Genomic DNA, 25,629 nt, shown 5'->3' with positions numbered 1-25,629 from the left:
TGTCGTCGTCGTCGTATCCTGTTTTGAAAACATTGGCACATTTCTTAACCGCTAAGGTGATGAACTTGAAATTTTGTACACATGACCCCCCAGGTCAGGTGACCTCTGACATCGAATTTCAGTCTGATCTGATTCTTGACTTGGCCACCAGGTGGCCGGAAGTGGAAACCAAAAAAGTGTGTCTATGAGTCACTCGTTTTTGATAAAATGTTTATGTTAGGTTCTCCTAGCAAGGATACATCACATATCATCATAAGGGTTTTTGATTGGACCTAATTACAAGGTCACAAAGGTCAAATGGCGTAAATTGGCCATTTGAGTGTAACTTTGGCACGTTTCTTAAGCACAAAAGCTATGAACTTGAAATTTGGTACACATGACTCCTTATGTCCTGTAACCTCGGACACCGAATTTCATCTGATCTGATTCTCGACTTGGCCACCAGGAGGCCAAAAGTAAATAAGGTAAAAAGTGCAATATCTCGCTTATTAGTGACTTTTATTGACTTTATTTTATGGTAGGTACTCAAGCAACAATAAAGCATGTGAAACTGACTTTGGTTTGACCACAGCACAATGGCCCTTAAATTTCTGGTATTGGTTATTGGTAGTGGAAATAAGAAGCGTCATGGGGGTTCAGTTCAGCTGGTCCGATTGGCTCTCTTCAATACTAACAATGGTGTTGTTTTGGGCTGCACATTCCAAATCTGAATAAAAAGCAAATGAATGTTTGTCAATGAGAGGTATACAGTATGTTCATCCAGGTGTTACTCACAGCTTCCTGTCAAGTAACCATCTTGTTGATGCTGTGAGTGTGATAGTGCTTGAATTTTCTACAACACTAAACAATCTATCTTGCATGTACCCCTTACACACACCCACATTTAGGACTCTGTAAACAGAACCAATAGTGCTTTGATTGAGGTGCTGAAAGACAACTACTCATCGGAGCCTAGTTTTATTAGATTGTCATTGTTTGGCCCCTCGATATCAACTGGAAATGTTTCAGAAGGCCTCTGAGAATCAACTCATGGTCGGTTGATAGCGCTGTCAACTGTAAGGTTAAGCAGATTTTTATACCTTTTATGATCTTCTCTGTTTTGTGCAGAAGGTCGCCAGCTGAGAATTTTTTCCCCTCAGAATCTTTTTGCCAGCCATGTGTAAACAGGTTTTTTACATCCTCTGTCAGACAGAGCGAATCTGGTACAAAGAAAGGTGCATCACCGCCCATACCACTGGACTGAAGTGAGAAAGAAGTCGAGGAAGCAATTTTATTGAACCTTTTAGTGTAACAATGAGTTCTTACATCTTAGCATTTTTTATAGCGCCTTGCAATTTTTTCTGTCAGGAATTTTTCCTGATGAAAACATACAAAACTTGTGGTTAGGTGTATTTCTAGATTCATAACATCACCACTGAAAAGAGGCATCTTATTGGACAAAGTCCTAGAATGTGTTGGTGAAAATTTTACTGACCTGGGTATGAGTTGGGTCCTTTATTTTATGCCCTGTTAGCATTTCTCTAAAAACCCATGTTGCACACTCGACGTCACTGTAGTTTTCCTCTGGTCCCTCGGAAGATTCTCCAAAATCTATTACTTTCAGGATATCAGTTCTTTCATCCACCAAAATTAGTATATTGTTTGCTGCAAAAAAGATAGTTGGCAGTGAATGATGTACAATGATGCCATGTTAGAGCTATTTACAACAGCATGTTCATGCAGTTATATGGAACTGGAAGTGGAAAACCTAGACAGTATGCTGCATTGTTGACCCCAGCAACTGCTTTCAAGACTGTAGTGTAAACCTGATAACGTTAGTGGATTTTTCGTTTTCCTGTTGCAGATACCCGCAAAAATAATACCAGTATGGCCGCGAAATCTTACAGAAATGACTGCTACAATGTTTTCAAAATGCTAAATTAAAAGAATCTATGGAGATACAATTGACAGAATTGCAAGATAAAATCACGAAGAATATTTCTGGGTTTTCAATCAGTGGAAAATGGACAGCGAGGGACCATAAAGAAATTGAAGTTCAGTGGAACCTCTGTTAGAGGACACCTCTTTATTAAGGACAACCTCTCTATTAAGGACACTAGTTTTGGTCCCAAATTGGTTGTTTCCATTTAATTTGACCTCTCTAATCAGGACACCTCTCTATTAAGGACAGTCAGTCCCGAGGGTGTCCTTTATAATAGAGAGGTTCTACTGTATTAAGGATCACGTCCAAAATCCGCACGCGAATCGGGGCGAAAATTCGCCTGGTCGAATATCGCTACACTCAATCGCCTTCAAATCGCTCCCTGCTTCGGCGATTCTATTATGATCAGGCGAAAATTCAGACTGAAAGAAAATCGCGCCTAATTCGCTCTCACCAACCATCGGAACGAAGCCAATATTACATGTGTTGTAGTATGCGAATTCCGACATCAGCTGATAGCAGACCGAACAAAAACACAAACTGGAATTCCCGGTCAACCTGACTCCAGTAATCAAATACATCACATCTATCCACGAGGAGCGACACAAATTTGGCACAGAGGTTTGAGCATGCAAGAGCCACCAATTTCGTAAAATCGCTCCATTATCGCCTGGAGCGATTTTTGGGGCGAAATCGAAGAATAGGCGTGTTCGCCCGCGAATATCGCGTGCGGACTTTACATCCTCTTGCAAACAGGGCCTACAACATGACCCCTCCTTAGACATGGTGAGGGAGTAAGTATGTATCCAGTGAAAGTGTCTGATATTGTCTGGATGTGTTTTTTATGGTTGAGCTGTATGCTCACAGACTGGTTGGTTTTGAGCAAAAAGTTCTCAAGTAATTTTAGTACAATTTTCTTTGCTATGAGTATAATACATTTATTTGTTATCATCTCCATCACCAAGAACTTACATTTTATGTCGTGGTGAACGATCCCTTCCTGCTCCATGAAATGAAGTGCTGACAAAAGTTGCTGGAAATATTTCAATGCTCGCCTTAATTCAAAGCGAGTCTTGAGGCATCCTTCTATAACGCCAAGGTCCTCCTTCTGTAGGATTTTCCGTAGTGTCTCCCCTCCATATTCCATCAAGATCACAACCTTCTGATGGCCTTCTTTATCTCGTTCTATTGCCCCGTGAAGCTTGCAGAACCCATCATGGTTTTGGACTTTAAGCCACAGCGTTACCTCTTTGGGATCAAATTCACGTGACAGAATCTGGAATGATGAAGATGATTTTGTTACAAAAGTGCAAGCCTCACAGAAACCCTAGAATGAAAGGTAAGACATTCATCTCAGCACTTGCCAGTGTTGTGGTTATCAGGATAATGATAATGTACATTAAATTCCTTGTGGCCATTGTTTTTGTGAGCCTAATAGTTTTGTGAGAGGATGCGTTGGCTGAAATTATAGGAGTGCAATCTGAAGACAGCAACAAATAAGGCCTTGAAAATAAAGGGAGTGCCAGTTAAGGTATTCTTTATGGTCGATTGAATATTGAACCATTTCCTGGCCCCTGGGGAAAAAAAGGGGAAATGTCACTCACCTCCTTGACACAGAATACAGACTTGGTTTCTTTATCTATACACTTCCAAACTTCTCCACTGCCTCCCTTCCCTATCGGTTTGTCACTGTCTTTTTCGTAATGTACACCCTCTGAGTATTGTCCATCAATGACTTTATGGTGGTTCTCATAGTCTTTCAAGATGCAACCCCGAATTTGATCAAACCGACTACCTTTAATTTTTTTTACAAAACCTCCCAAGGCCTCTGGCGTTTCTACAGTTATCCCGGATTCGCTCTCAGGGTCTTGTTGGTCTTCCACTTCTTTACTAATTTCTGTCAGTCCAGCTGTTGTGGTAGTCAGTTGGTTTGTTGATGCATCATCATCTTTGATAGTGTTATCAGGTGTCATCAGCATCGTCCCTTTTGTTGTGGTCCGAGTAGCTGGAAGATCCCTAGAAAGGGCCGCAGTAGTGGACTCATCTAGGGTGGATTGTGACAACTCCAATTCATCTTTACTGGACTCGCTCGAAAAAAGGCTGTCTTGGTTGTTCTGTTGTTCTCTTTCATCCTGTTGAGAAGGCAATCGTTTCCTCCTCACAGAAGTCATATCAGGAGGTCCCTCTTCATTTGACCATGCCGAATCCATTGTTGAAACGGTATCTGAAAGCAACAGTCAGTTCTAAGAAACAAGGGAAATATACGATGAACGATAAAAGGACTTTGTTATCCGTTCACAGATCGTTAATTGACATACAATAACATAGAATTGCACAGAATTGCAGAGAATTCTGTTGAGAAGATGATGGATTTGAATAAAATGTGAACGTTCACAAAATGGCAATTTTCCACAATCTCTGCTCCAGTAATGATTATACAGAGTTGTTGGGTTCGCAGGACATCATCTTAACCCCCCCCCCCCCCCCCCCCCCGCAGTCGAACACATCTACAGGCTGCTGCAATTTTAATAGTAGCCCCCTCAAAATTGATCTAGAGCTGTGAAATGTTTACATCTACAGTATAAACCATCAGTATTATCAGTACAAACCATCAGTATAAACTATCAGTATTATCAAGCATAGAGTAATCTATGCTTGCTATATCATTGATTTTTGTGTACATTGCATGTATGTGGTGCGTGTGCATCATGGACGAGGAACTAGGAATCATCTTGTCATTTGGAGTTGACAATAACCCACATGCAATGTCTGATGTCTGGCATTTCCCCTGAGTCTTCTGAATCAGATACGAGTAAATACAAACCTTTATCTTCGAAAGTTTCCTTGGAAATTTCAGAAATTCAAAAAGAAACTAATTGTCGCATGTACATGCAGCGGGCAGAAAAAGATGGCTGACGAGGATTTTCTCATTGGTAGGCATTATTTAAGGAGCTGTTGACGCATGTTCCTTATGACGTCAGTTCATGCATATTAATAAGGTTGTGACGTATGTGGCCAAAACTAAAAATGGTAAAAAGTGCAATATCTCGCTTTAATATTAATGACTTGTTTTCATTTTCAATGATATTTTATGGTAGGTACTCCAAGCAACAATACATCACATCATATATCGACTTTGGTTTGACCTATTTACTATACATGTAGCATGTTTCTAAATCAGGATGAATTCCTAATCACCAAATATCTATACAGTGAGCATAATGGCCCTTGACCGTTTTTTAATTGTTGGGGATAGTTTACAAAAAGTGTTTCTGACAATGGTTAATCAAATCAAATAGTCACATACACTGATACAGACTAGTGGAGGCATTTTCTGACACGTTCACTTCAAATAAGCTTGTCAATGAGAATGATATATTCTTCCATAAAGTTGAGAAATATGTTGAGTATCATACATGTACAGTAGAACCTCTATTAGCGGACACCTCTCTAATAAGGACACTAGTTTTGGTCCCAAATTGGTTGTTTCTATTCAATTTGACCTCTCTAATCAGGACACCTCTCTATTAAAAACAGCACTTATCAGTCCATAGGGTGTCCTTAATAGATAGGTTCTTCTGTATTTCAATGAATTTTTGATAAAGTGAAATAGACTTCTTGGGTGTGCAGGTTTGGTTAAATGTGTTGTATGATATGATACCCTTTTCTTTCCTGATGCCAGATTTTTTATCAGTTTTCAAAATGATTCAGAGAACATCTGTCTAGATACAAATCTTCTACGTGTATGTGTAACGTTATCTTAAACTACTATTAGTGTTAAAACAAGAACTCCATCACCCAGGTAAGGTTATGGTTGTCTGCACGCGTTTTGTAGGACGGTGTTTTGTAGGACCGATTGTCTCCCTCGGTGGTTCAGGCCAGAACACTCTCGTGGTTGTTGGGATAGCTATATTGTTTGCCTGCAGCATGGTTAGTGGGTGTTGACAGACAGGTTGTGTATGTACCCTCAATGTAGAGATTATTATTATTATTATTAAAACAATTTATATAGCGCCTTTTGTAAAACACTTCAAGGTGCTTTACATTTAATTTAAAAAAAAAAAAAAAAAAAAAAAAAATCTAGCTACGGACCCGCCCTTGATCAATATATGTCAAACTGTTACAAGGGGAGAGCTTGACCTTTCTCGGGTGGAGCTGAAATGTTGGCCAAAACCTCGGCCTCGGTTTTAGTCCACATTTTAGCTCCACCTTCGCGGTTTTGGTGAGACAACCAATACCTCCAGGGAGGTATCAATTCCTTAAATCAATACCAACAGTTCGGTAGTAATGTCCTTATAAAATATCTTTATAAACAAGAATGTGGTTTAATAAATGCATTTTGATTGTTTCCACATTTTGTACCAACCCAAGCGGTTATATTGCCTAACCATAACCGCTGAATTCAAAACGAGGCTTCGTTTGCGCATAGTGCATTACACTGTAAAGTGCGGTTCGTTCTAAATCCCGTTTTTTTAGAATTCTGTATTATTGTTACATAAACGACCTGATGAACCTCTCCCTGTTGTACAGATCAATCCAGTTTGTAAACATGGTATACAGGGTGTGATGAAATTCATGTTGCGATGTCAGACATTTCCGCAAAAAGACATACTTTCTTCCTGTATATCGGTTTGCAGGTTGGATATCGTAGAACACCCTGTTTTAGGTGCATGATGAATGTTTATTTTTAGCTTCAGATTGCTGCTTTAGTTGCTTTTGAATGCTGAATTTTTTAACCCACTGGTAACAAGGTCAGTTGTGGTTCGGTGTCATGCACAAGCGGTAAGCTCCATTGGGCCTTTAACCCTTTAGCCCTCCAAATGCCCGTGGACGCCCGCAGCGTTTCCTTCAAATGCTGTGGACACCCGCGATTTAGGTGACATCTCATTCTGACATGGAGTTCTGAATCGAAACATTGTTTCTACTTGAGCCGATGTTCGGAGCCGAACTTCTGCTCAGTTATGGAGTTTTCTGTTTACTGACAAGTAATACTACAAATTTCATGTTGAAATTGCTCATTTTTAGCAATTTTTTGGCATTTTTCTGGAGGAACGGATGGAAAAACAATTAAAACGCTCGAGTGCTAAATGGCTTAGGACAAAGCTTTTACAGAAATTCCACTAATGAACATTTGCTATTTCTGTCTGGAGTTGCTAAACTTCATATAAAATCAGAAATTTTATGTTTTGTCTTTGTCTTGAGCATGACACCGTCATAACTTGGTTCTTGCTGGTTGTGTCAGCCGAGTTAAGTGAGCATGGGTCTTATACTATATATTGAGCTAACGTATGGATATGCCTAGAAAACTAGCCTCACTTAACTGGATGGACGCACTCGTAGTAGCAATTGTAAATAGTCGCTTGTAGTCCATGTCTAACCGCTACATCACATTGTATTATAAACAGAGAACCCCTGCCAGCGTCCCCGAGTCCTGTCCCTCTGACGGCTCGAGGGCCCCCTCCACCTCCACCGAAGACCCCTGTGACAGACAGGGGCAGTAGTCCTATTGCCACTGCGCGAGACTCTCTCGTTGAGCAAGAGGTCAGGTCCTTGCCTGTGACAGCTAGGTATGTTTCAGATTGAGAGAATGTCTATTTCAGAAGAGATGGTGAGGCACTCTTTCCAGTTTTGATTTCAAGTAAAGAAATGAGGTTCTTCCATGATGTTGACATCACAGCAGACTTCAGTCGTCAATTCCTGGTACCATCAACGAACAGCTCTTACCTCAAAATCCATGGTTTATGTATCTGGTCACTGGCGATGTGTTTATGGGGACTTTAATACAGTACCAGTCACAACTGACATTCCTAGCGTTACATAATTTACATACAATTTATGCACAACCCCACTGGCAGGTTGCATGAATACTCCAACCACAATTGGTGTGTTCATTTGGATGAGCTGCACGCAACTTGTGTGCACTTTCGCACTGTATGATCACAGTATGTTTTGCGCATATTACTTGTGACATACGCATCAACCTTATCAGTGTCGGTGATACACATGCAACGAGTGTGTAAGCTGCATCCAGCTTAGGTGGCCCCAGAGCGTAGGTTGGTGGAACGAATACTGGTGGAATGTCAGTTGTAACTGGGTATATATACCATGGTCGATTTGGCTCCTTGCAAGTATTTCCGGAGAAAAAGTTACTGAGATATGTATGATATTTCCGTGTCTCCTTCTTGCCTTCTTGATTGGAATGACTTAGAAGTTAATTTGCATGTCTTTCCTTTTCGCAGAGAATGCATGGAAATTACAAAAACTTGACATGAGGGTTTTGTGGCAATTTATTCTATGAACTAGGAAAGAGGGTCTCACTTTCAATTTCAAACTCGCACAATTGTGTCACTAGTACACCATAATAAAACATCTCACCTGGTTTGTGTTGGTATGATTAATCATTATAATTTCTTGCTCTCGTTGTACTTGATGTATGGAACCAGCAGGACAGCAGACGGCTTAATACCATGAGCAGTAAAACCAGATGATGTCAAGTTTGATAATTGAATTTGGAATTATATCATGTTTGTGTAGCGTTTAAAAATGTTCAACTAAATGTTCATCTTCATCAGTCCTAGGACAACTATAGAAATAACAAAAATCATGGTTTCATTGCTCACACTAGTGACAGCGCCCTGTCACGCTGTGGCTGGTTCCATAAGCAGCATCTCTTATCTCGTCTATCTTGTCTATCTCTAACTTGTTGTTTTTTTAAGATATTTTGCCTGATAACAGTAATACCTCATTCTGATATTATCTGTTCCCATTTTCCCATGATGCTTTTGTCTATACATGTATGTAGGGCCCCCAAAAATCCGCAAATTGGAATATGAACACGGAACTTGCCTTTCAAAACATGGACTTTGTCCATTTTGAAAATGGAATTTTAAATAGTGTTTCCAGGTTTAGAAAGCAGATTTTGAGAGGTTGTCTGGATTTTTGGATTCATTCAAGGAATTTGGAAAATCAAGAAACGGAAAAACGGTTTTTGAAAAAAAGATTTTCGGGGCCCTTAATCTCTATTAGATTGTTTTTGAATAAATTGTTGTATGTGTCGACCTCGGATCAAATAAATTACTTGGTTGCAAAAACAAAAAGGAAAAATGATTTTTATGAGCAGTGATGGCATGAATGGTTCACCAAGCTTGTCAAGGCAGTGGTGTTTCTCACCTCACATAGTGTAAGAAGGACTTTCGTCATATTTGAAATTACCCAATTCCGATCATTTTTTTTCCTTTTTGTTTTACTTCTCTCTGGTCTGTTTTGGTTCAGGATTGCGTAAAAATTTGATGCAGTGAATGTATCATGTTTGACAGTAGCCAGGGGTTAGAAACTGAGCTGAGTTAATATTCGGTTTACCTTTCATCAATACTCCTTACCAACTTAAACCTTTTTAAAACCTTTATCCTTCTTTACCCTTTACCCCATTCCAAATTTGTGTGTGGCTGTAATATTAATACCTGCCAGATCATGTGCAACATAGAGTGTAATATTTCTCCAGATCTTTGAAGTCTAATTTGTGACTATTTTGTTAATTTTTGCATTTCATTTCATTCAGATAAAAATTCAATATCAAATCAGTTTTAAAGGGACAATATAGGCAGCAGCTAGGCAGGCAAGATAAAGTTACACGAAGTCGCCAATAGGGGTCTCTCACATCTCACAGGGCGTCAAACTATTCTCACTTGTACGAGGAATATATTTAGTGCTGAATCTAACCTGACCCTGTGCCCTTACAATGTATAATTAGTCATCTGAAAAGATGGCCTAAGTAGCCCCTTTGCTCCTGCCTATAGTCCCCCTTTAATATGTTAACTGTGTGTATTTCCTGTTATTTCAATTACATACATTACATCACTGGCATTGCGTATAATACGATGTAACAAGTTTGCCTCTAAAACCAACAACTCAACTATGAAACTTGTCAAAACTGATTTAAAACCTTCACCCTGCAAGAGTATCGTAATGAAAAAAACTTGTCGCGCGCGACCAGTGTTCTCCACAAGGCCATTTGTCAGGGTGGCCCACCCTACCTTGTCAGCTTACCACCCTAACTTAAAAGAGCCACCCTACCTTGCTCTAGAACTTTGTAGAGGGTTACTATGGGCCACCCGACCTTAAATTGCTCGTCAATCTACCTTGTGTCGCTCACTGGAAAAATGTTTTGAAAATCAAGGGTACCACCCTACCTTGAGAAAACCCTGTGTAGAACACTGGAGACAATGATTAGCATTACAGTAATAGTTCTTGAGGACATGTTTGTCGAAATAAAATAATTCTTAATTCGTAAAAAATACCAATTAATTAGAGCAGAGTTTGCTTCCTCTAATCGGGATGCTCCACGATCGTTTTCTTGCATTTTTGCTTTCGACATTTTTCAGAGCCCAGGCACCGTTTGATGAAGATGATGATGGACAAGGAGGTAGGTTGGTGATGGCAAGAATAAACATAATCTTGGTGATAATAATGAAATATGATACACACTTGTATAGCTTTTGTCCATGGTGAATGTACAATGTACCTTGAAATCTGCTCAAAGCGTTTAGGAATGATTATTATTCCTTAGACCTAAGCTGATAGTTCTTGAACCTTTCTGACGTAGACATGAGGAAGAGTGAATTCTATTTCCAGCCATCACTGGAGAACCTGAAGCTATGACCGAGAAAGATTTACGGGAAGCTTCGTCAGTCATCGATGTGTTTGGTCTTCCCCTTGTGACGAAGGCGTACTCTAAAACGTGGTCGTTCCGTGAAGATGCACTGCTCTCCATCTATAAACAGATGCATGAACTGCCTGACGACGCAACACGAGAGGATGCCAAGTTTATGATGCGTGCAGCGATACACCTGGTTGTCCGTGGTATCAAGGATGAAGTATTTGCCGTAAGTTTTAGACTTCGAATTTTAAAAATGTTCACTAGGACAAAAGTCGAGTTTGAGATAGAAAGAGGGAAGTGTGGAGTAAATTTGATATGAGCATGAAAGAAATTCTTCTTTTGAAAAAGATAGGTAATGGGGAGACGCTACTAGTACCAGAAGTGGTAAGTTTATACATTGTAGTCAGATTTCGAATATTGCTCGAGAGTCACTGGCAAAAACACCTTTTTAGTACCAGAATCGCAGTTTTTTTAATGCCAGCTAACTGTGTTTGAGTTGCAAATCATCATACATGATAAATGTTAAAGTTCTGGAGAAATGTCCAATGCAGACTGCAGTATTGTTCCTGTGTATAAAAATCATTTCGATAAGGATTGTTGTTTTTCTGTAAGATCAGCATCACACAGGCTGTCTGCACCATAGGCTTGCTGCACCACAGGCTGGTTGCACCATAGCCTGGCTGCACCACAGGCTGGCTGCACCATAGGCTTGCTGCACCACAGGCTGGCTGCACCACAGGCTTGCTGCACCACAGGCTGGCTGCACCACAGGCTGGCTGCACCACAGGCTGGTTGCACCACAGGCTGGTTGCACCATAGCCTGGCTGCACCGCAGGCTGGCTGCACCGCAGGCTGGCTGCACCGCAGGCTGGCTGCACCGCAGGCTTGCTGCACCGCAGGCTGGCTGCACCGCAGGCTTGCTGCACCGCAGGCTGGCTGCACCGCAGGCTGGCTGCACCGCAGGCTGGCTGCACCGCAGGCTGGCTGCACCGCAGGCTGGCTGCACCGCAGGCTGGCTGCACCGCAGGCTGGCTGCACCACAGGCTGGCTGCACCGCAGGCTGGCTGCACCGCAGGCTGGCTGCACCGCAGGCTGGCTGCACCGCAGGCTGGCTGCACCGCAGGCTGGCTGCACCGCAGGCTGGCTGCACCGCAGGCTGGCTGCACCGCAGGCTGGCTGCACCGCAGGCCGGCTGCACCGCAGGCCGGCTGCACCGCAGGCCGGCTGCACCGCAGGCCGGCTGCACCGCAGGCCGGCTGCACCGCAGGCCGGCTGCACCGCAGGCCGGCTGCACCGCAGGCCGGCTGCACCGCAGGCCGGCTGCACCGCAGGCCGGCTGCACCGCAGGCCGGCTGCACCGCAGGCCGGCTGCACCGCAGGCCGGCTGCACCGCAGGCCGGCTGCACCGCAGGCCGGCTGCACCGCAGGCCGGCTGCACCGCAGGCCGGCTGCACCGCAGGCCGGCTGCACCGCAGGCCGGCTGCACCGCAGGCCGGCTGCACCGCAGGCCGGCTGCACCGCAGGCCGGCTGCACCGCAGGCCGGCTGCACCGCAGGCCGGCTGCACCGCAGGCCGGCTGCACCGCAGGCCGGCTGCACCGCAGGCCGGCTGCACCGCAGGCCGGCTGCACCGCAGGCCGGCTGCACCGCAGGCCGGCTGCACCGCAGGCCGGCTGCACCGCAGGCCGGCTGCACCGCAGGCCGGCTGCACCGCAGGCCGGCTGCACCGCAGGCCGGCTGCACCGCAGGCCGGCTGCACCGCAGGCCGGCTGCACCGCAGGCCGGCTGCACCGCAGGCCGGCTGCACCGCAGGCCGGCTGCACCGCAGGCCGGCTGCACCGCAGGCCGGCTGCACCGCAGGCCGGCTGCACCGCAGGCCGGCTGCACCGCAGGCCGGCTGCACCGCAGGCCGGCTGCACCGCAGGCCGGCTGCACCGCAGGCCGGCTGCACCGCAGGCCGGCTGCACCGCAGGCCGGCTGCACCGCAGGCCTTCTGCACCGCAGGCCGGCGGCACCGCAGGCCGGCGGCACCGCAGGCCGGCGGCACCGCAGGCCGGCGGCACCGCAGGCCGGCTGCACCACAGGCCGGCTGCCTGTGTGCTACCTACTGTATTTAGCCACTTTATTTTCGGAAACCTAATATTTTGGCAAGGTCCCGTAAGGGGTCAAAACGCAAAGGTAACTTACCTTATTCAATCATCATTGGAAAAACCCATCCATTTTTATAAGTGGTGGTAAATTCTGAAAACGAAATTTTTGTTGAAATTCATAGCCATGAAAATAGAGGGGTAGGTGTATTTATTTGTTCATGTCAGAGTTATGTCATTCACATCTTTTATTTGTAGGTTTTCAAAGCGGCGTTGAATCTGCTGAAATATATCCTCACCGACTTCATCATTCAACATAAGTATGTATGATTGAAATTTTGGGTGTCGGATTAGTAGTGTTGTAAAGATAGTTCGTGTGGTGTAGTGGTACACCCTGGGTAAATCAGTATTTCTGCGTTCCATTTCCAACACCATGAATAATTGATAGCTTGTTCACTCACCGCATGCCTATGCTGTGGTCTGTGAAATCATCTGATAATTGTGAAAGTGAGCTTTACAAGCGTAGTTAAATTAAAATGAAAGTATTTCCATCTGGTTATTGTCATGAATGAAGGAGCCCTTTGAACAGATTTTGAAAGGAATTCAACCCGCAGAGTGTGGCAAATGTTGAAACCTTTCAGAAAAATGCAAAACTCCAGATTTGTTCATTGTTCACAGAAAAAACCTTAACATTTTCTGTTTGAACTATTTGTTCACAAGATAAGGAAGTGAACTAGCCGCGAGACAGGCTAGAAATGAGGTGCACCTCATTTAATTTCATAAGACAACTTTGTAAGGCACTTTTTAAAACTCATCCCAAGCCTTCTTAGTTTTCCCTTGCAAATGAGGTTGGTTTTCTCCACAGACAGGATCAATATCCCCTGCTGATTTGCTAGGTGTTGTAAAACAGGAAAAAAACAATTACATCGAAATAATATTTTCTGAATGTTATTTGTCGAATAAACAAGGCAATGTTCTTTTTTCAGAATTCATAAACCCGAAACTCACACAGCTGCTGAGAAAGCATTAGCCCCTCTGCTGCAGAAGACTGGAAATACTGTAAGTCAACACAAATATATGAAGCTCCCTAGTGGTTAACACTGCTGGCTACCATGCAGTAGGGCCCGGGGAGAACCCAGGATTGTATTTCTGGATGAACCGGCGTGGCTTTCAAGGAACTAAAATTCCTGGCTCTTCACAACAAGTTTTGAGGCTCTGAGTCGAGGAGCCTCATAGCCTGGTGGTTAAAACCGCTGGCTACCACGCAATAGGTTCGATCCCGGAGAGAACCCAGGATTGTATTTCTGGATGAACCGTCGTGGCTTTTAAGGAACTAAAATTCCTGGCCCTTCACCGTCCTTTGAACGAGACTTAAAACCGAGGTTCCTTGTATCTGGTGTCTTTGCCAGGGCAGGTTAAAGACCCCACCAAGTGAGAAACATGAGCATGGACTCAATCTCTCACCGAAGTCGTATTCACTAGGCCTGTGGCTGCCGTAGAACTTTTATCTTCACACAACGATTCCAACACATCTAAATCTCATGGTATTGGTCAATCTTTATTCTCATTAATTCACTTTAGTTCACTTTGATTCACATAAAACGACAAAGATACAAAAATGACAATAAGTCACAAGGCATAAATTGTACAAATGTGGGGTATATTCTAGGACAAGAAATCCCTTCACCTGAACAGTTCCGAACAGATGGACTTGTGTTGCACAAACTATTTCATCATGAAGTTGTGACAAATGGAACCAAAGTAACCTGTCTTTATAGAATGTAAAACCGATTCAAGGCAGCAGAACCTTCCACAGATCAATAAAATTCACATCTCATTTGAAAGACTCATCATTTTAGTGCACAGGCAGCACCTCAGTGGTGCCACCTATCGGATCATGGAAACAACACTGACGTGACCTTTGCAGGGATGTGCATCCTCAAAAACCTAATTTACAGGCTCTATCTTAGCACAGGTTTATCTAACAGTACAACAATGCCTTCTATACATGCTTCCCGAAATTGGTGGCTTGCATTGGAACTAACTGTTTCCCCCTTGTCCGTCATTAAAGGCATTCAAGTGTGTTGGTCAACCATGACTATCTCCTTTGTCCCTCCACCATAAGGCCTAGTTTCCCCTTATGACATCACTATTTCGGACACTCAGCGCCCCATTTCTGGAAAGGTGTATACATCATCTTTATCATAGTTACCCTCATTCTCACTTGTGTTTCGCTAAATTATGGCAGGAAATTGACACAACAAAATGGCAAACTATCTCGAACTTCCATCAAAGTGGCATGGTTTTCTTTTGGGTGGAAACACTCGAGCACCCAGACGGACCAAGTCAAGACCCAAAAAGAGTGGCGAAGTGGCTAAATTTAAATACCAAATAAATCACTAAGTTAAATTACCAGCGGCGGCAAGGCCAATTACCCAATTGGCACATAACTGTAGTGGCATGCATAAACGCTCATCCCGTCTTGGAGGAGGAATACTCCCTGGAGAAAATCACCTCCGAGTGCAGAGCGAACGCTGAAGAAGAAGGAGACAAATATCACAGAATGAAATTGACATACCTATCACTCCGTGTACCTTCAGGCGGATAGTATGACAATTGAAAAATTTTACAAGTACCAATATTCTGTCAAATTAATGTAACTAGCACTTAAAAAACTCTACTTCTTTGCAGGCTGTTCGACACCGTGATATTGCAAAGGGCTTCACGCTCGAAATGGCACAGTTCCCAGAAGTTCGGGTAAGTCTCTGTCTGACAAGACAGTGATCTCGAGTCAATTGGTCCCGATTGGGTAAAACTGGGCAATATTCCACCAGAGACATACCAGATTTGTTTCTTTGCATGTACCAGATGCGGGGGGAGGGAGAGAAGGCTCTTCCTGGTTCTCCACAGAGGCAGGAAACCAAATCCTCTGCTGTAAACTCAAATCCTCAAAATACTTGTTGAAGTTGGAATCATTGTGTAAATATCTTACCGAACAACAAAGTGTAATGGTTCATGCTTTTATATAGTCAAGGAGTAATTGCAGAATAATTCATTTCGTGATCCTTCTTTTTAAATTTTAGCCCATCAATGTTGTTCCCCACGAGTGTGTGAAGCCCATCAAGTTAACGATGGCTCCAAGACTTGCTCTCAGCCGCACGGAGATTATTCATCAGCTCTACCGCGAACTCACGTTGAATGGGTATGTGACAACTAGTTTCTGTATAAAATCATGTAATTTCCGTGACGTTTTTATTTTGGCGAAAGCATTTTGAAACAGGAACTTAAAAGCATGAACATTTCGACTGTGATGCATAAAACCATGGCATTTGATTTTGGCAGATGATGCAAATTCAGCCTACCGCCAATTGAAACTGAGCAAATTCACCAACTTTTTAATTTGCGAACATATCATCATCGTCATCATCATTACTGGCATCGTAATCCTTTTTTGATTTTATTTTTTGTAATATATGTTTTTATTTCCCAAGTACTTTCTTTTTTACATTTTACATTTTGGAAAGGGTAAAAGGATTATTAGTATTCTTTAAAGTCCTTAATTATACATAGGGAAAGTTTTGAAATATAAAAGTGCACTATTGGTGCATGTGCAGAGGTGCAGGTGCATGAACCATGTTTGTTTGTTGTTGTTTTAGTTGATTGTTAGGGGTTGGCCATATTTGTTTAAACGATATTTTTTTATTTTTGCCGGAGGTATGGAGTCCACTATAGGCTACTGCCCACCTATGTGGTATCTTTTACTTGCCCTGGCATAGACACTCTGGTACAAGGGACCACAGCTTTTAGTCTTATCTGACAGGCCCTCGGAGATTCAGATGTTGTGTTGTGAAGAGCCAGGAATATTAGTACATTGAAAGCCACGCCGGTGCATCCAGAACCAAAATCCTAGGTTCTCCACAGAATCAAATCCTAGGTTCTCCACAGAATGAAATCCTAGTTTCTCCACAGAATGAAATCCTAGGTTCTCCACAGAATGAAATCCTAGGTTCTCCACAGAATGAAATCCTAGGTTCTCCACAGAATCAAATCCTAGTTTCTCCACAGAATCAAATCCGAGGTTCTCCACAGAATCAAATCCGAGGTTCTCCACAGAATCAAATCCTAGTTTCTCCACAGAATCAAATCCTAGGTTCTCCACAGAATCGAATCCTAGGTTCTCCACAGAATCAAATCCTAGGTTCTCCACAGAATCAAACCCTGACCCTGTTGCATGTTTGCCAGCAGTGTTAACCATTAGGCTATGAGGCACCTTGGTCATAAAAATTCAAGACCTTTAATCAGTTGCTTGGGAATTGAGTCACCGTTGATTTATCAAAGCAGTGCTGCAGTAAACGCTGGCCTGAACTAATACGGTACTCGTTTCTGTTACAGGTCTGGCCTCTCGGTAGACAACATCATGAAGTTCTGCACTGTCGCATTACAACACACTGCAGGTAAGAATTAGAGTTGCTTCTAATGCCATGCTGAGCCAACACCAGTTCCATTGTATACATGTAGCTACGGCGGGGGTGATGAAGAAAAACAAGAGGTCCAGGAAATATTTGTTAAGACTCCTTATAGTTGGTGATTGGTGCTGGCCGCCCAACTGATCAAAGTAGAGTGATGGAAAGGCTCTCAATTGCATGAATTAGGCCAAGGCTTTTATTTTCAACAATTGTAAATCAGCACCTTAACTTATTTGGAAGGAAATTTTGTGTCACAGTCAAAAACCTGCCTTTCGGGCAAACAAATTTCATTCTTATGACTTCTCAATATGGTTAATGATATGACTTCTCAATATGGTTAATGACATGAGGAGTATTTTGAGGTACAGGAATACGTCAGGTGTTATCATTTATCATCTCCTTATTCTGGTGCAAGAGGCTTTCAATACCATAATGACATCCACAGTTGCTGTTTCCTTATTTGTATATTAACTCTTTGACTGCCAATAACGTTTTAAAACGTTATTGAAAATAGGTCGCTAAATTGCCAATAACGTTTCAAAACGTTATCTCAGTGTTTCCATCTACTCATCAAAAAGTAAACCAACCTACTGATTCTATGTTGATTTAAACCTCCCACCATGTCTTCAGAAGTGTTCTCGGAAGGATTCGGCTCAATCTCGTCCCCAGGAAGTGGGTATTTCGAGTCAGATGAATTGGTGAAGATAGACCAATTTGAGATCAATTTGCGTGATCAGCCAGATTCTGATGATGATAATGACCAGGCAGTTGGGGGTAATGATATAAGTAGTAGTGACAATGACTCAGGTGATGGTGGGCAGGGGGCGCAGCTTGCTGCGGGTGAGAATCAAGCTGCACGTGGCCGAGGGCGTGGTCGACATATCTCAGCTCCTGCTACAAAAAAGTGGTAAAAATGGCAAAAATGCTGGCATGATGGGGGAATAACTTTAAATAGGGCTGGCAGTGAAAGAGTTAAGATAGTTATCAAATTCCTGACTGTCGGTACTACAAATTTCATTCATTCATTAACCCCCTCTAGGCGAGGTACGGGAAGAGGCTGAGAAGATCATTGTGCAACTTTACAAAGAAGTCGGATCACAAGTCAAGGAGTACCTACCGCCGGACGATGACCGGACGAGAAAGAACGTCCTCTATAGGCAACTGTTTGAAGCATTTGATAAGATCGATGGGAAGCCATCCAAGGCTGATTTAAAGGTGAGCGAGATGTTTGTGACCTTGTGCAAGGTACCTGGCATAATTTTTTTCAAATGAGGAAATTGGATGAGTGGTGTGTTTGGTTGTGTCCTTTTACTTTACCACATGAGCACAGAATTTCATTCAAGTGATATTTAAACAATATTTTCAAAACAGTAGGAAAACGGTCTTAATAACTTAGATGCGCAGTGTACCTGTCACCTGCCGAAATTAACCTAAGTATAGACAGGAAATGTTTTAAATAGTTCATCAAGGACTGGTAATTGGTAACTGTGCCCCACTTAAAATAGTTGAGATGGAGGCATCGTGTTCTTGGTATTTCTACAGCGTCTGCCTGTTGCGGGTCCAAATAACTCAGATGGGATTGCTTAATGGGACACTACAAAATGTATCTTTTTAGTAATCAGTGGGCCGGCCAGGCAGCCTGGCTGTCAGTTGACGGCAAGTTGCCTCATCAGTAGCATTCCGCGAAGTTACTATTTATAGCTCACAAGGTCATTTGAATAAGATATTGATGACGTTTTAGTCACGTGACAGTCGGACATCGACACTTATTTCTACGCATTTGAGCTTATTTCAAAGTCAATTATCTTTGACCCTGCATTGTTTTTAGCATGAATGATACCATAGAGTCAGAGAGAGAAATATTCAGAACAATTATGTAATATTTCCAACACTCGGACATGTGCCAGATTGAATCTAACTGCCCTAGTTAGAAAGCCTGAATCCATTACGAAACCGCATGTTTGTCCGACATTGCCTGTAATTCAGCGATGGGGAAATAGAGGGCAGCAGCTGCAGTGACGTCATTATCGCGGAATGCTATTGCATTTCAGTGGCTTGGAGAGGTCGGTTGCTAGAGGCGTACTAACAATTGTTTAGCTACATTTTGTAGCTGTAGCAAGTCAACTCGCACATTTTTTTCAGTTGTCATTCCTCAATCCATGCACACACGGGGGGAGGGGGGGGGGGGGGGGGGGTGTTGGTATACCAAGTGGGTTGTGGTGTAAATAGCCTGACCATTCTCACATAAACTCCACATACCGCCACACTGCCTGTGTTTTTTACGACACTCGTATTTTTCATTGCAGAGGGAGGAAGAGGAGGTACACATGTTATCACATCCTTCATTTATATTTTAATTTATACCTGCATCTTGCTTCTTCTCAAAAATATTCTATATGTTAGAATCAACAGATTATATTTTCTTACTCTTTGCATGGATTTCAATTCCATAGTTTAGGCAGAGGAAAAGAATTCAGTTCCTTTCAATTCAATTATTACTGGTTTCAGTGAGTTGGGGTATCAACTCATGTCCTTTTTCGTTTACAATCGTCATACCTCCCTGCATACCTTATATGTTTGCCATCAGTATTGTGGACATTTCTTGTTGTAATCTTGTGGTAGGTGTAAGATTGAAGTTGATAACAGGGATTCTAAATATCTGCTGACTCCGATTTGACCAGAGTTAGCTTTCCACGGTGCACTAGTAGAAGGCGTTTCCTGGAGCTATGGCCCTACCCTGTAACGTTTTGGTGTTGATATCGATATTTTCGACGTCACGCTATAAATAGCGCTTGATTACCCCGCTACTGCGATGATAATGGAAATGACGTTGCGGCGTAATAGCAGGGTGACGTGAACTCGGATCTCGACGTGCCCTCACGTGGTGGGAAAGGTCTTTCGCACCAGGACTTGTGCATACTAAAAATAATGAATAATGCGTTTTTCTTCCATAAGAGCTGAAAAAAAATGGAAAAACATCAAAAACGTTTAGAAAAATAGTTTACTGATGCACCAGAAGAAGAACAATCATACGTCATTAAAAAGCCGCCCATTCCTTTAAGGGAGTTCGGCAGAGTGTAAAAAGAGGTTCTTTTATTGAAACTAAGTGATCAGTTTCATATGGTGGCCTCTCTTCTTCACCTAGAGACCCTGGAGCTTCCCCATTCTTAGATATTGAATGCAAAATCCAATCTGTATCAAATCAGAACTTATTTTTGGTGCGTGTGTATATCTCATCTGCTTCGAACTTTCAGAAAGCAAAGGCTGAAGATGAAACAAAGAAACAGAAAGAGATTGAAGCCCTCCAGGCCCAGCTTCAGCAGCTCAAGGACATGACGTCGGGCAAGGCGGTAAGTTGATGGGGGTCACTGCTTGCATCTCAATCGATGTTGGCCAGGTGACCTGCTCGGGTAATCAGTGGGACTGCATCGGGTCGATTCAAATTTAAGGAAGGGTGCTTTTATGAACCATGAAGTATGTGACTATTCTGTAAAAAAAGGTGTTTTTTGACAGTGGACCCATTCTTTTTCTTTGTAGTGAAATACTAAAAAATTGTTCGGATATGTTGGATTCCAAATGAAAATTGCACACTAAGCGAATTGGAATATTTGTTACAAAAAGTTTGAACTTGCTTGTATTAACTAGCTTGAACTGGAGGTGATGGTTGTCTCACCAAGACCCCGAGGGTGGGGCTAAATTGTAGACCAAAAGCGAGTCCTAGCCGAGGTTTTGGCAAACATTTTAGATCCACCTGAGCGTTTTTGGTGAGACAATCAATACAGGCAGTGAGTTATCAATTTCTATTCTAAAATATCTCAAATTTAACAATGGAAAATGTGGTTTTAAATGCTTTTTGACAGCTTCCACATTTTACACCAACCCAAGCGGTTACGGTTGCCTAACCATAACCGCTGAATTCAAAACAAGGCTTCGTTTGCGCATAGTGCATTTACACTGTAAAGTGCGGTTCGATCTTAATTCAGGTATTTCAGAATTAACCACCAACCTCATGGCAAATGATCGTAACAAGTCTATTTTTGTATCAGGAGGTACAGATCTCTCTTATTAGGGCTGAGTAATGCATACAGGCTATCCCCAAAAGTTTGGGGCGTTGCATATTTTTGCGGCATAAACTATATCAGAGACCTTTAACAATGAGCTGAGTTTAGGAAAAGTTTGAAAGCTCTTGATCATTGCCCCTTGGGTTGTAGAGGGACTATCCAAATACTATCCTTTGGTGACAGCTATCAGTAGTCGAGAAATTTTTTTTTCTCAGTTTAGTTTGATTAGTAATAGAGACTTAAAGAGGTTATATCTGGACAAAAAACGTCACCACCCCTAAATTGCGGGCATCCACGGGCATTTGAAGGTAAAAGCTGCGGGCATCCACGGGCATTTGGAGGGCTAAAGTGTTCATTGATAGAAGTATAATGTCCAGATTACCCCTTTAATCAGATTTTGGCCTGCATCAGTGTATGACGCTTTCGTGTCATGTACCAAGCGATTTGATTGGCTTTCACTTTTGTGTGATATTTGTGACCCGTCACAGCTAAACCAGGCGCATGTCACTCTGAGCTTGGCAGGTTGAGAAGGACTGTTTATTTATTTCTCTATTTTCTGCCTTTTGTGAAATATGAGCACATCAATTTCTCCCATTATCTCCTGGTGTCATTTAGGCTCATCTTCTGTGCGACATGCGCCTGGTTTTGCTGTGAGAGGTCACATTTGCTTGTAGAAAAACACAGCCTTGACATTAACCCATTCACAGCGCATTCACATGACAGTTCTCGCTTGCTTCAATCACAACAGATTTTGCTCACTTTCCTTCCAGCCGGTGGATGAGAAGGTGATCAAGGAGAAAGATAAACCAAGAAAGGTATGTCGATTATTTAAATGTCATTGGTTCACGCATGCCAAAAATGAAAGATTTAAATTGCTGTTGCCTGTGATTTAAATCGCGACGATGATAATCGCTACTCTTCGTTGTTGTCGATAGTAGCGATTTTCCCACAGACAAGGGATATTTTGTCGCATGTGATAAGAATAACAGATCACAGCGATTCAAATCCCTCCTTTGTGCGGGACTTTGGCATTTACTACATGAAAGATATTTAGGTTTATAAACGCCATGATTTGTAAGGTAGGCGGGTTACAGAGTCCCCTGTATGAAACCAACACTGCCAGTCGGTCAGACCGGGGAAATAAAGCCACCATCTGAAAGACGACATGAGCTGATGATTAGAGAAAGCCGCAGGTCCTTTAGTGACACTGAATCATTTCTTACCCCTCAGGCCTCCTAAAAATGGTAAAGTATGGAAGAGCCCCTTTCACCTTTTCCAATGTTCTGTAAATCTCCTCGAAAATTCGCCTCTGCTTATTTTCATTGGGAAATGGTCTTGCGACGGACAGCAGGGATTTTGCCAGAGGACAAAAAAATTCCGAATGAAATCTTTTTCTAAAAATTATTTTCTTTCAAACGTGGGGTATTAAATGACCCCTTCTGTGATTTTTTCGCCTAAAACCCCTTACATGTACATGTACATTGACTCCCAAATGCCCAAATTTCACATCCCCCATCAATCATTTGATAGGGGGGCATTTCCGCCTCCCCGTCCCAAGGAATCCCCCCTTCCCCAATCTCCCCTCTGGAGAAAACCCTGGGCAGTACATTACTTTGGTTTGACCCTTTTCAAAAATGTCATGTGATGGTCATCTGTGCGATGAGGAAGATTTCCCCACTAGTTTTTTTGAGGTCACTGAAGGTCACTGAAGGTCACTAAGATGGCTAATAATCTTTCTAGAACCATCCAACGTTTGTTTGAAAATGTTTGTAAAAGGACTGCCCATTTGTAGTCTATTCATGTACATGTAAGATCTGTTACCGATTTATTTTAAAAAGGACAATTTGAAGCAAGCAGTGTTCTTCATACATCCCTGCCAAGGCAAGGATTTTTTGATGGTTTGGTACTCTAATATCCCCATAAGAATTTGGTGGAACCCAAAAACTTTGAAAATTATAATTATTTTTATTACCCCCTTCCCAATCAAAAGTTTTGGCAATTAACACAATAAATTGGAAGGTTAGCACATATTTGCATGAAAATATAATACTTTATTTCATTTTCCTCTCCAACAGAAAAAACGGGCTCTTTTTCAATTTAGTTCCCCCATCCCCCTTTTCCCTGCCACTGGTCAACCGAATACTCGCAAACTTGCAAACCAGAGTGTAATAAATTCTCACCTAGCGTTGATATCGTTGTGGTCAAGATGGGTTTTTGTGGGTGGCTTGATCTTCTGTGCTGGTGAAGGAATAACACTCGTAACTTTTCCTGCATGCCTGCATGTTGTGGCTTGGTTTCAATATTTGCCTCTGCTCCTTGTAGAAAATACGGGTACGCGATCGTGCTGGGCGCCGGGAGGATAAGGGCGGTGCTTTAGACAATGCGCAGGTAAATCCGTCGGTTGACATGTCTGTTTTAATATTCTGGACTTCATAACGAATTGTTCTCTTGTCTTTTCTAATGTATTGTACATGTAGATTGGCTAATATTTATGAAGACTAGTAAATGCTTTTACTACAGTTTTCTACAGAGATGGCTAGTGTAAATATACATGAAGTTTAAAGTAAAAGCATTTACTAGTCCTTTATAAATATCAGCCATTGGCTAATATTTATAAAGACTAGTAAATGCTTTTACTACAGTTTTCTACAGAGATGGCTAGTGTAAATGTACATGAAGTTTAAAGTAAAAGCATTTACTAGTCCTTTATAAATATCAGCCATTGGCTAATATTTATAATGACTAGTAAATGCTTTTACTACAGTTTTCTACAGGGATGGCTAGTGTAAATGTACATGAAGTTTAAAGTAAAAGCATTTACTAGTCCTTTATAAATATCAGCCATTGGCTAATATTTCTTAAGACTAGTAAATGCTTTTACTACAGTTTTCTACAGAGATGGCTAAGTGTAAATTTACATGAAGTTTAAAGTAAAAGCATTTACTAGTCTTTTATAAATATCAGCCATTGTCATTGTATTTGTGTCTCATCAGTCTAATGACTATTTCTCTGCTTCTGTCGAGCCCCATTTTTCACAATTTAGGTGTAAAAGCAAATAAATTTTTCACTGTCAACTTTATAAACAACAAAGTTGGCGAAGTTGCTCCATTGGTGTTAGGGACAAACGCCAGTGTTGGCTCAACTAAATTTTATCGCATTCAGTAGACTTAACACCGACATAATATAAGTGCTTATGCCGATTTAGCAACAGGCCCTGTTTCACACTGCTGTTGGTTGGATTAATGGATGTGTAAATCTACCCTCTCTACAGGTTCTGATGTAGATAAAAATGAGAATTACTGTTGACCCAAAATATTTGGTTGCCTTTTATTTTCATGTTTAAGGAATTGATACCGAACTGATTTTGGCCAACAGTTGAGCTCCACCTGCGCGGAAATTCCAAAGTTCTCAAAAAGAAAATAGTGAACATTTGATTTTTTCCTGAAATTTTTCCAAATTGCAAAAATTTTAAAAGGTGTAAAATAATTGCAGTCTACAGTAGATACATGTAGTCCACAATTTGAATCCATTTGACTAAAACGGCGAACATTTCCCAGTGGTCAGTTGCTTCCACTTGAATGTTAACACTATCGTAGTACTAACCATAATAGTCGTGTGCACACTAACATCATCTGTTGGTTGCTTTCCACACTAACACCAGGCACCGTCTAAACAAACTGGCAACGTAAACATCCATGTTACTGTCGTTACTCAGGATGAGAAGAGAAAGCCGAAGAGAGCGCCCCCTAGTGATGTCAACGATGACGACACCTCCACCGTCGCGAACGCAGACCTCGATACGTGAGTGAAGAATAACATTTTCATTATACAGTGGAACCTCTCTATTGAGGACACACTCGGGACTGAGAAGTGCTGTCTGTAATCGAGAGGTGTCCTGATTAGACTAGAGAGGTCAAATTGAATGAAAACATCCCATTTGGGACCAGAACTAGTGTCCTTGATAGAGAGGTTGTCCTTAATAGAGAGGTTGTCCTTAATAGAGAGGTTGTCCTTAATAGAGAGGTTGTCCTTAATAGAGAGGTTGTCCTTAATAGAGAGGTTGTCCTTAATAGAGAGGTGTCCGCTAAGGGAGGTTCCAATGTACTTGACCTTAGCGCCCGTGAGCGAGCATCAGCTTGAAACAGCACTATAGAAATTTGGTATGCGTGTATATGTATTTATGTATATGATCTGTCATCTCCAAGAGAATCGGCAAATTTTTCCCTTCTGAGAGCAAAATTTTGAACGAAAGTAAAGATGTAACCCTTTCCCTGCCAAAGTCTGCAGACGCACGTTAGATTTATAGAGAACTGCGGAAAAATCCCATGGCATTGACGGGACTAAGAAGTCAACATCACTTTGGCAGCAAATGGGTTAGATTTGTATCTTTTAGTTGACTTTCTTCTGGTTTCTTTCAATGTGAATGTCTGGTAAAGTGA

The 25,629-nt window shown here is 42.2% G+C and overlaps 2 protein-coding genes across 6 annotated transcripts in view; one reads left to right on the top strand and one right to left on the bottom strand.

The window, feature by feature from the left end:
* LOC135496589 (centrosomal protein of 104 kDa-like) overlaps positions 1-25,629 on the top strand; it is a 53,046-nt gene that overhangs the window by 19,630 nt on the left and 7,787 nt on the right. The window contains exons 10-22 of one of the 5 annotated variants that reach the window (XM_064785966.1): positions 5,697-5,723; positions 10,303-10,343; positions 10,553-10,803; positions 12,922-12,983; positions 13,650-13,722; positions 15,355-15,420; positions 15,747-15,865; positions 17,056-17,117; positions 18,169-18,344; positions 20,384-20,479; positions 21,961-22,005; positions 23,513-23,578; positions 24,906-24,991. In XM_064785966.1, the coding sequence (XP_064642036.1) occupies positions 5,697-5,723; positions 10,303-10,343; positions 10,553-10,803; positions 12,922-12,983; positions 13,650-13,722; positions 15,355-15,420; positions 15,747-15,865; positions 17,056-17,117; positions 18,169-18,344; positions 20,384-20,479; positions 21,961-22,005; positions 23,513-23,578; positions 24,906-24,991 (1,170 nt within the window). Of the gene's footprint in view, positions 1-5,696; positions 5,724-10,302; positions 10,344-10,552; positions 10,804-12,921; positions 12,984-13,649; positions 13,723-15,354; positions 15,421-15,746; positions 15,866-17,055; positions 17,118-18,168; positions 18,345-20,383; positions 20,480-21,960; positions 22,006-23,512; positions 23,579-24,851; positions 24,992-25,629 lie in introns of all 5 variants that reach the window. The other 4 variants (XM_064785968.1, XM_064785969.1, XM_064785967.1 and 1 more) reach the window with 4 other exon arrangements.
* LOC135496590 (probable myosin light chain kinase DDB_G0279831) lies at positions 480-4,838 on the bottom strand. Its single transcript, XM_064785971.1, has 6 exons — positions 4,746-4,838; positions 3,526-4,145; positions 2,894-3,197; positions 1,475-1,644; positions 1,080-1,239; positions 480-706 (listed from the first exon to the last, which is right to left on the bottom strand). The coding sequence occupies exons 2-6, from the start codon at positions 4,129-4,131 to the stop codon at positions 636-638; spliced, it is 1,311 nt and encodes a 436-aa protein (XP_064642041.1). The 5' UTR covers positions 4,132-4,145; positions 4,746-4,838; the 3' UTR covers positions 480-635.

This window comes from Lineus longissimus, chromosome 12 (genome assembly GCF_910592395.1).
Source record: "Lineus longissimus chromosome 12, tnLinLong1.2, whole genome shotgun sequence".
Taxonomy (NCBI): Eukaryota; Metazoa; Nemertea; class Pilidiophora; order Heteronemertea; family Lineidae; genus Lineus; species Lineus longissimus.
This window is presented reverse-complemented; position numbering and strand designations above follow the sequence as displayed.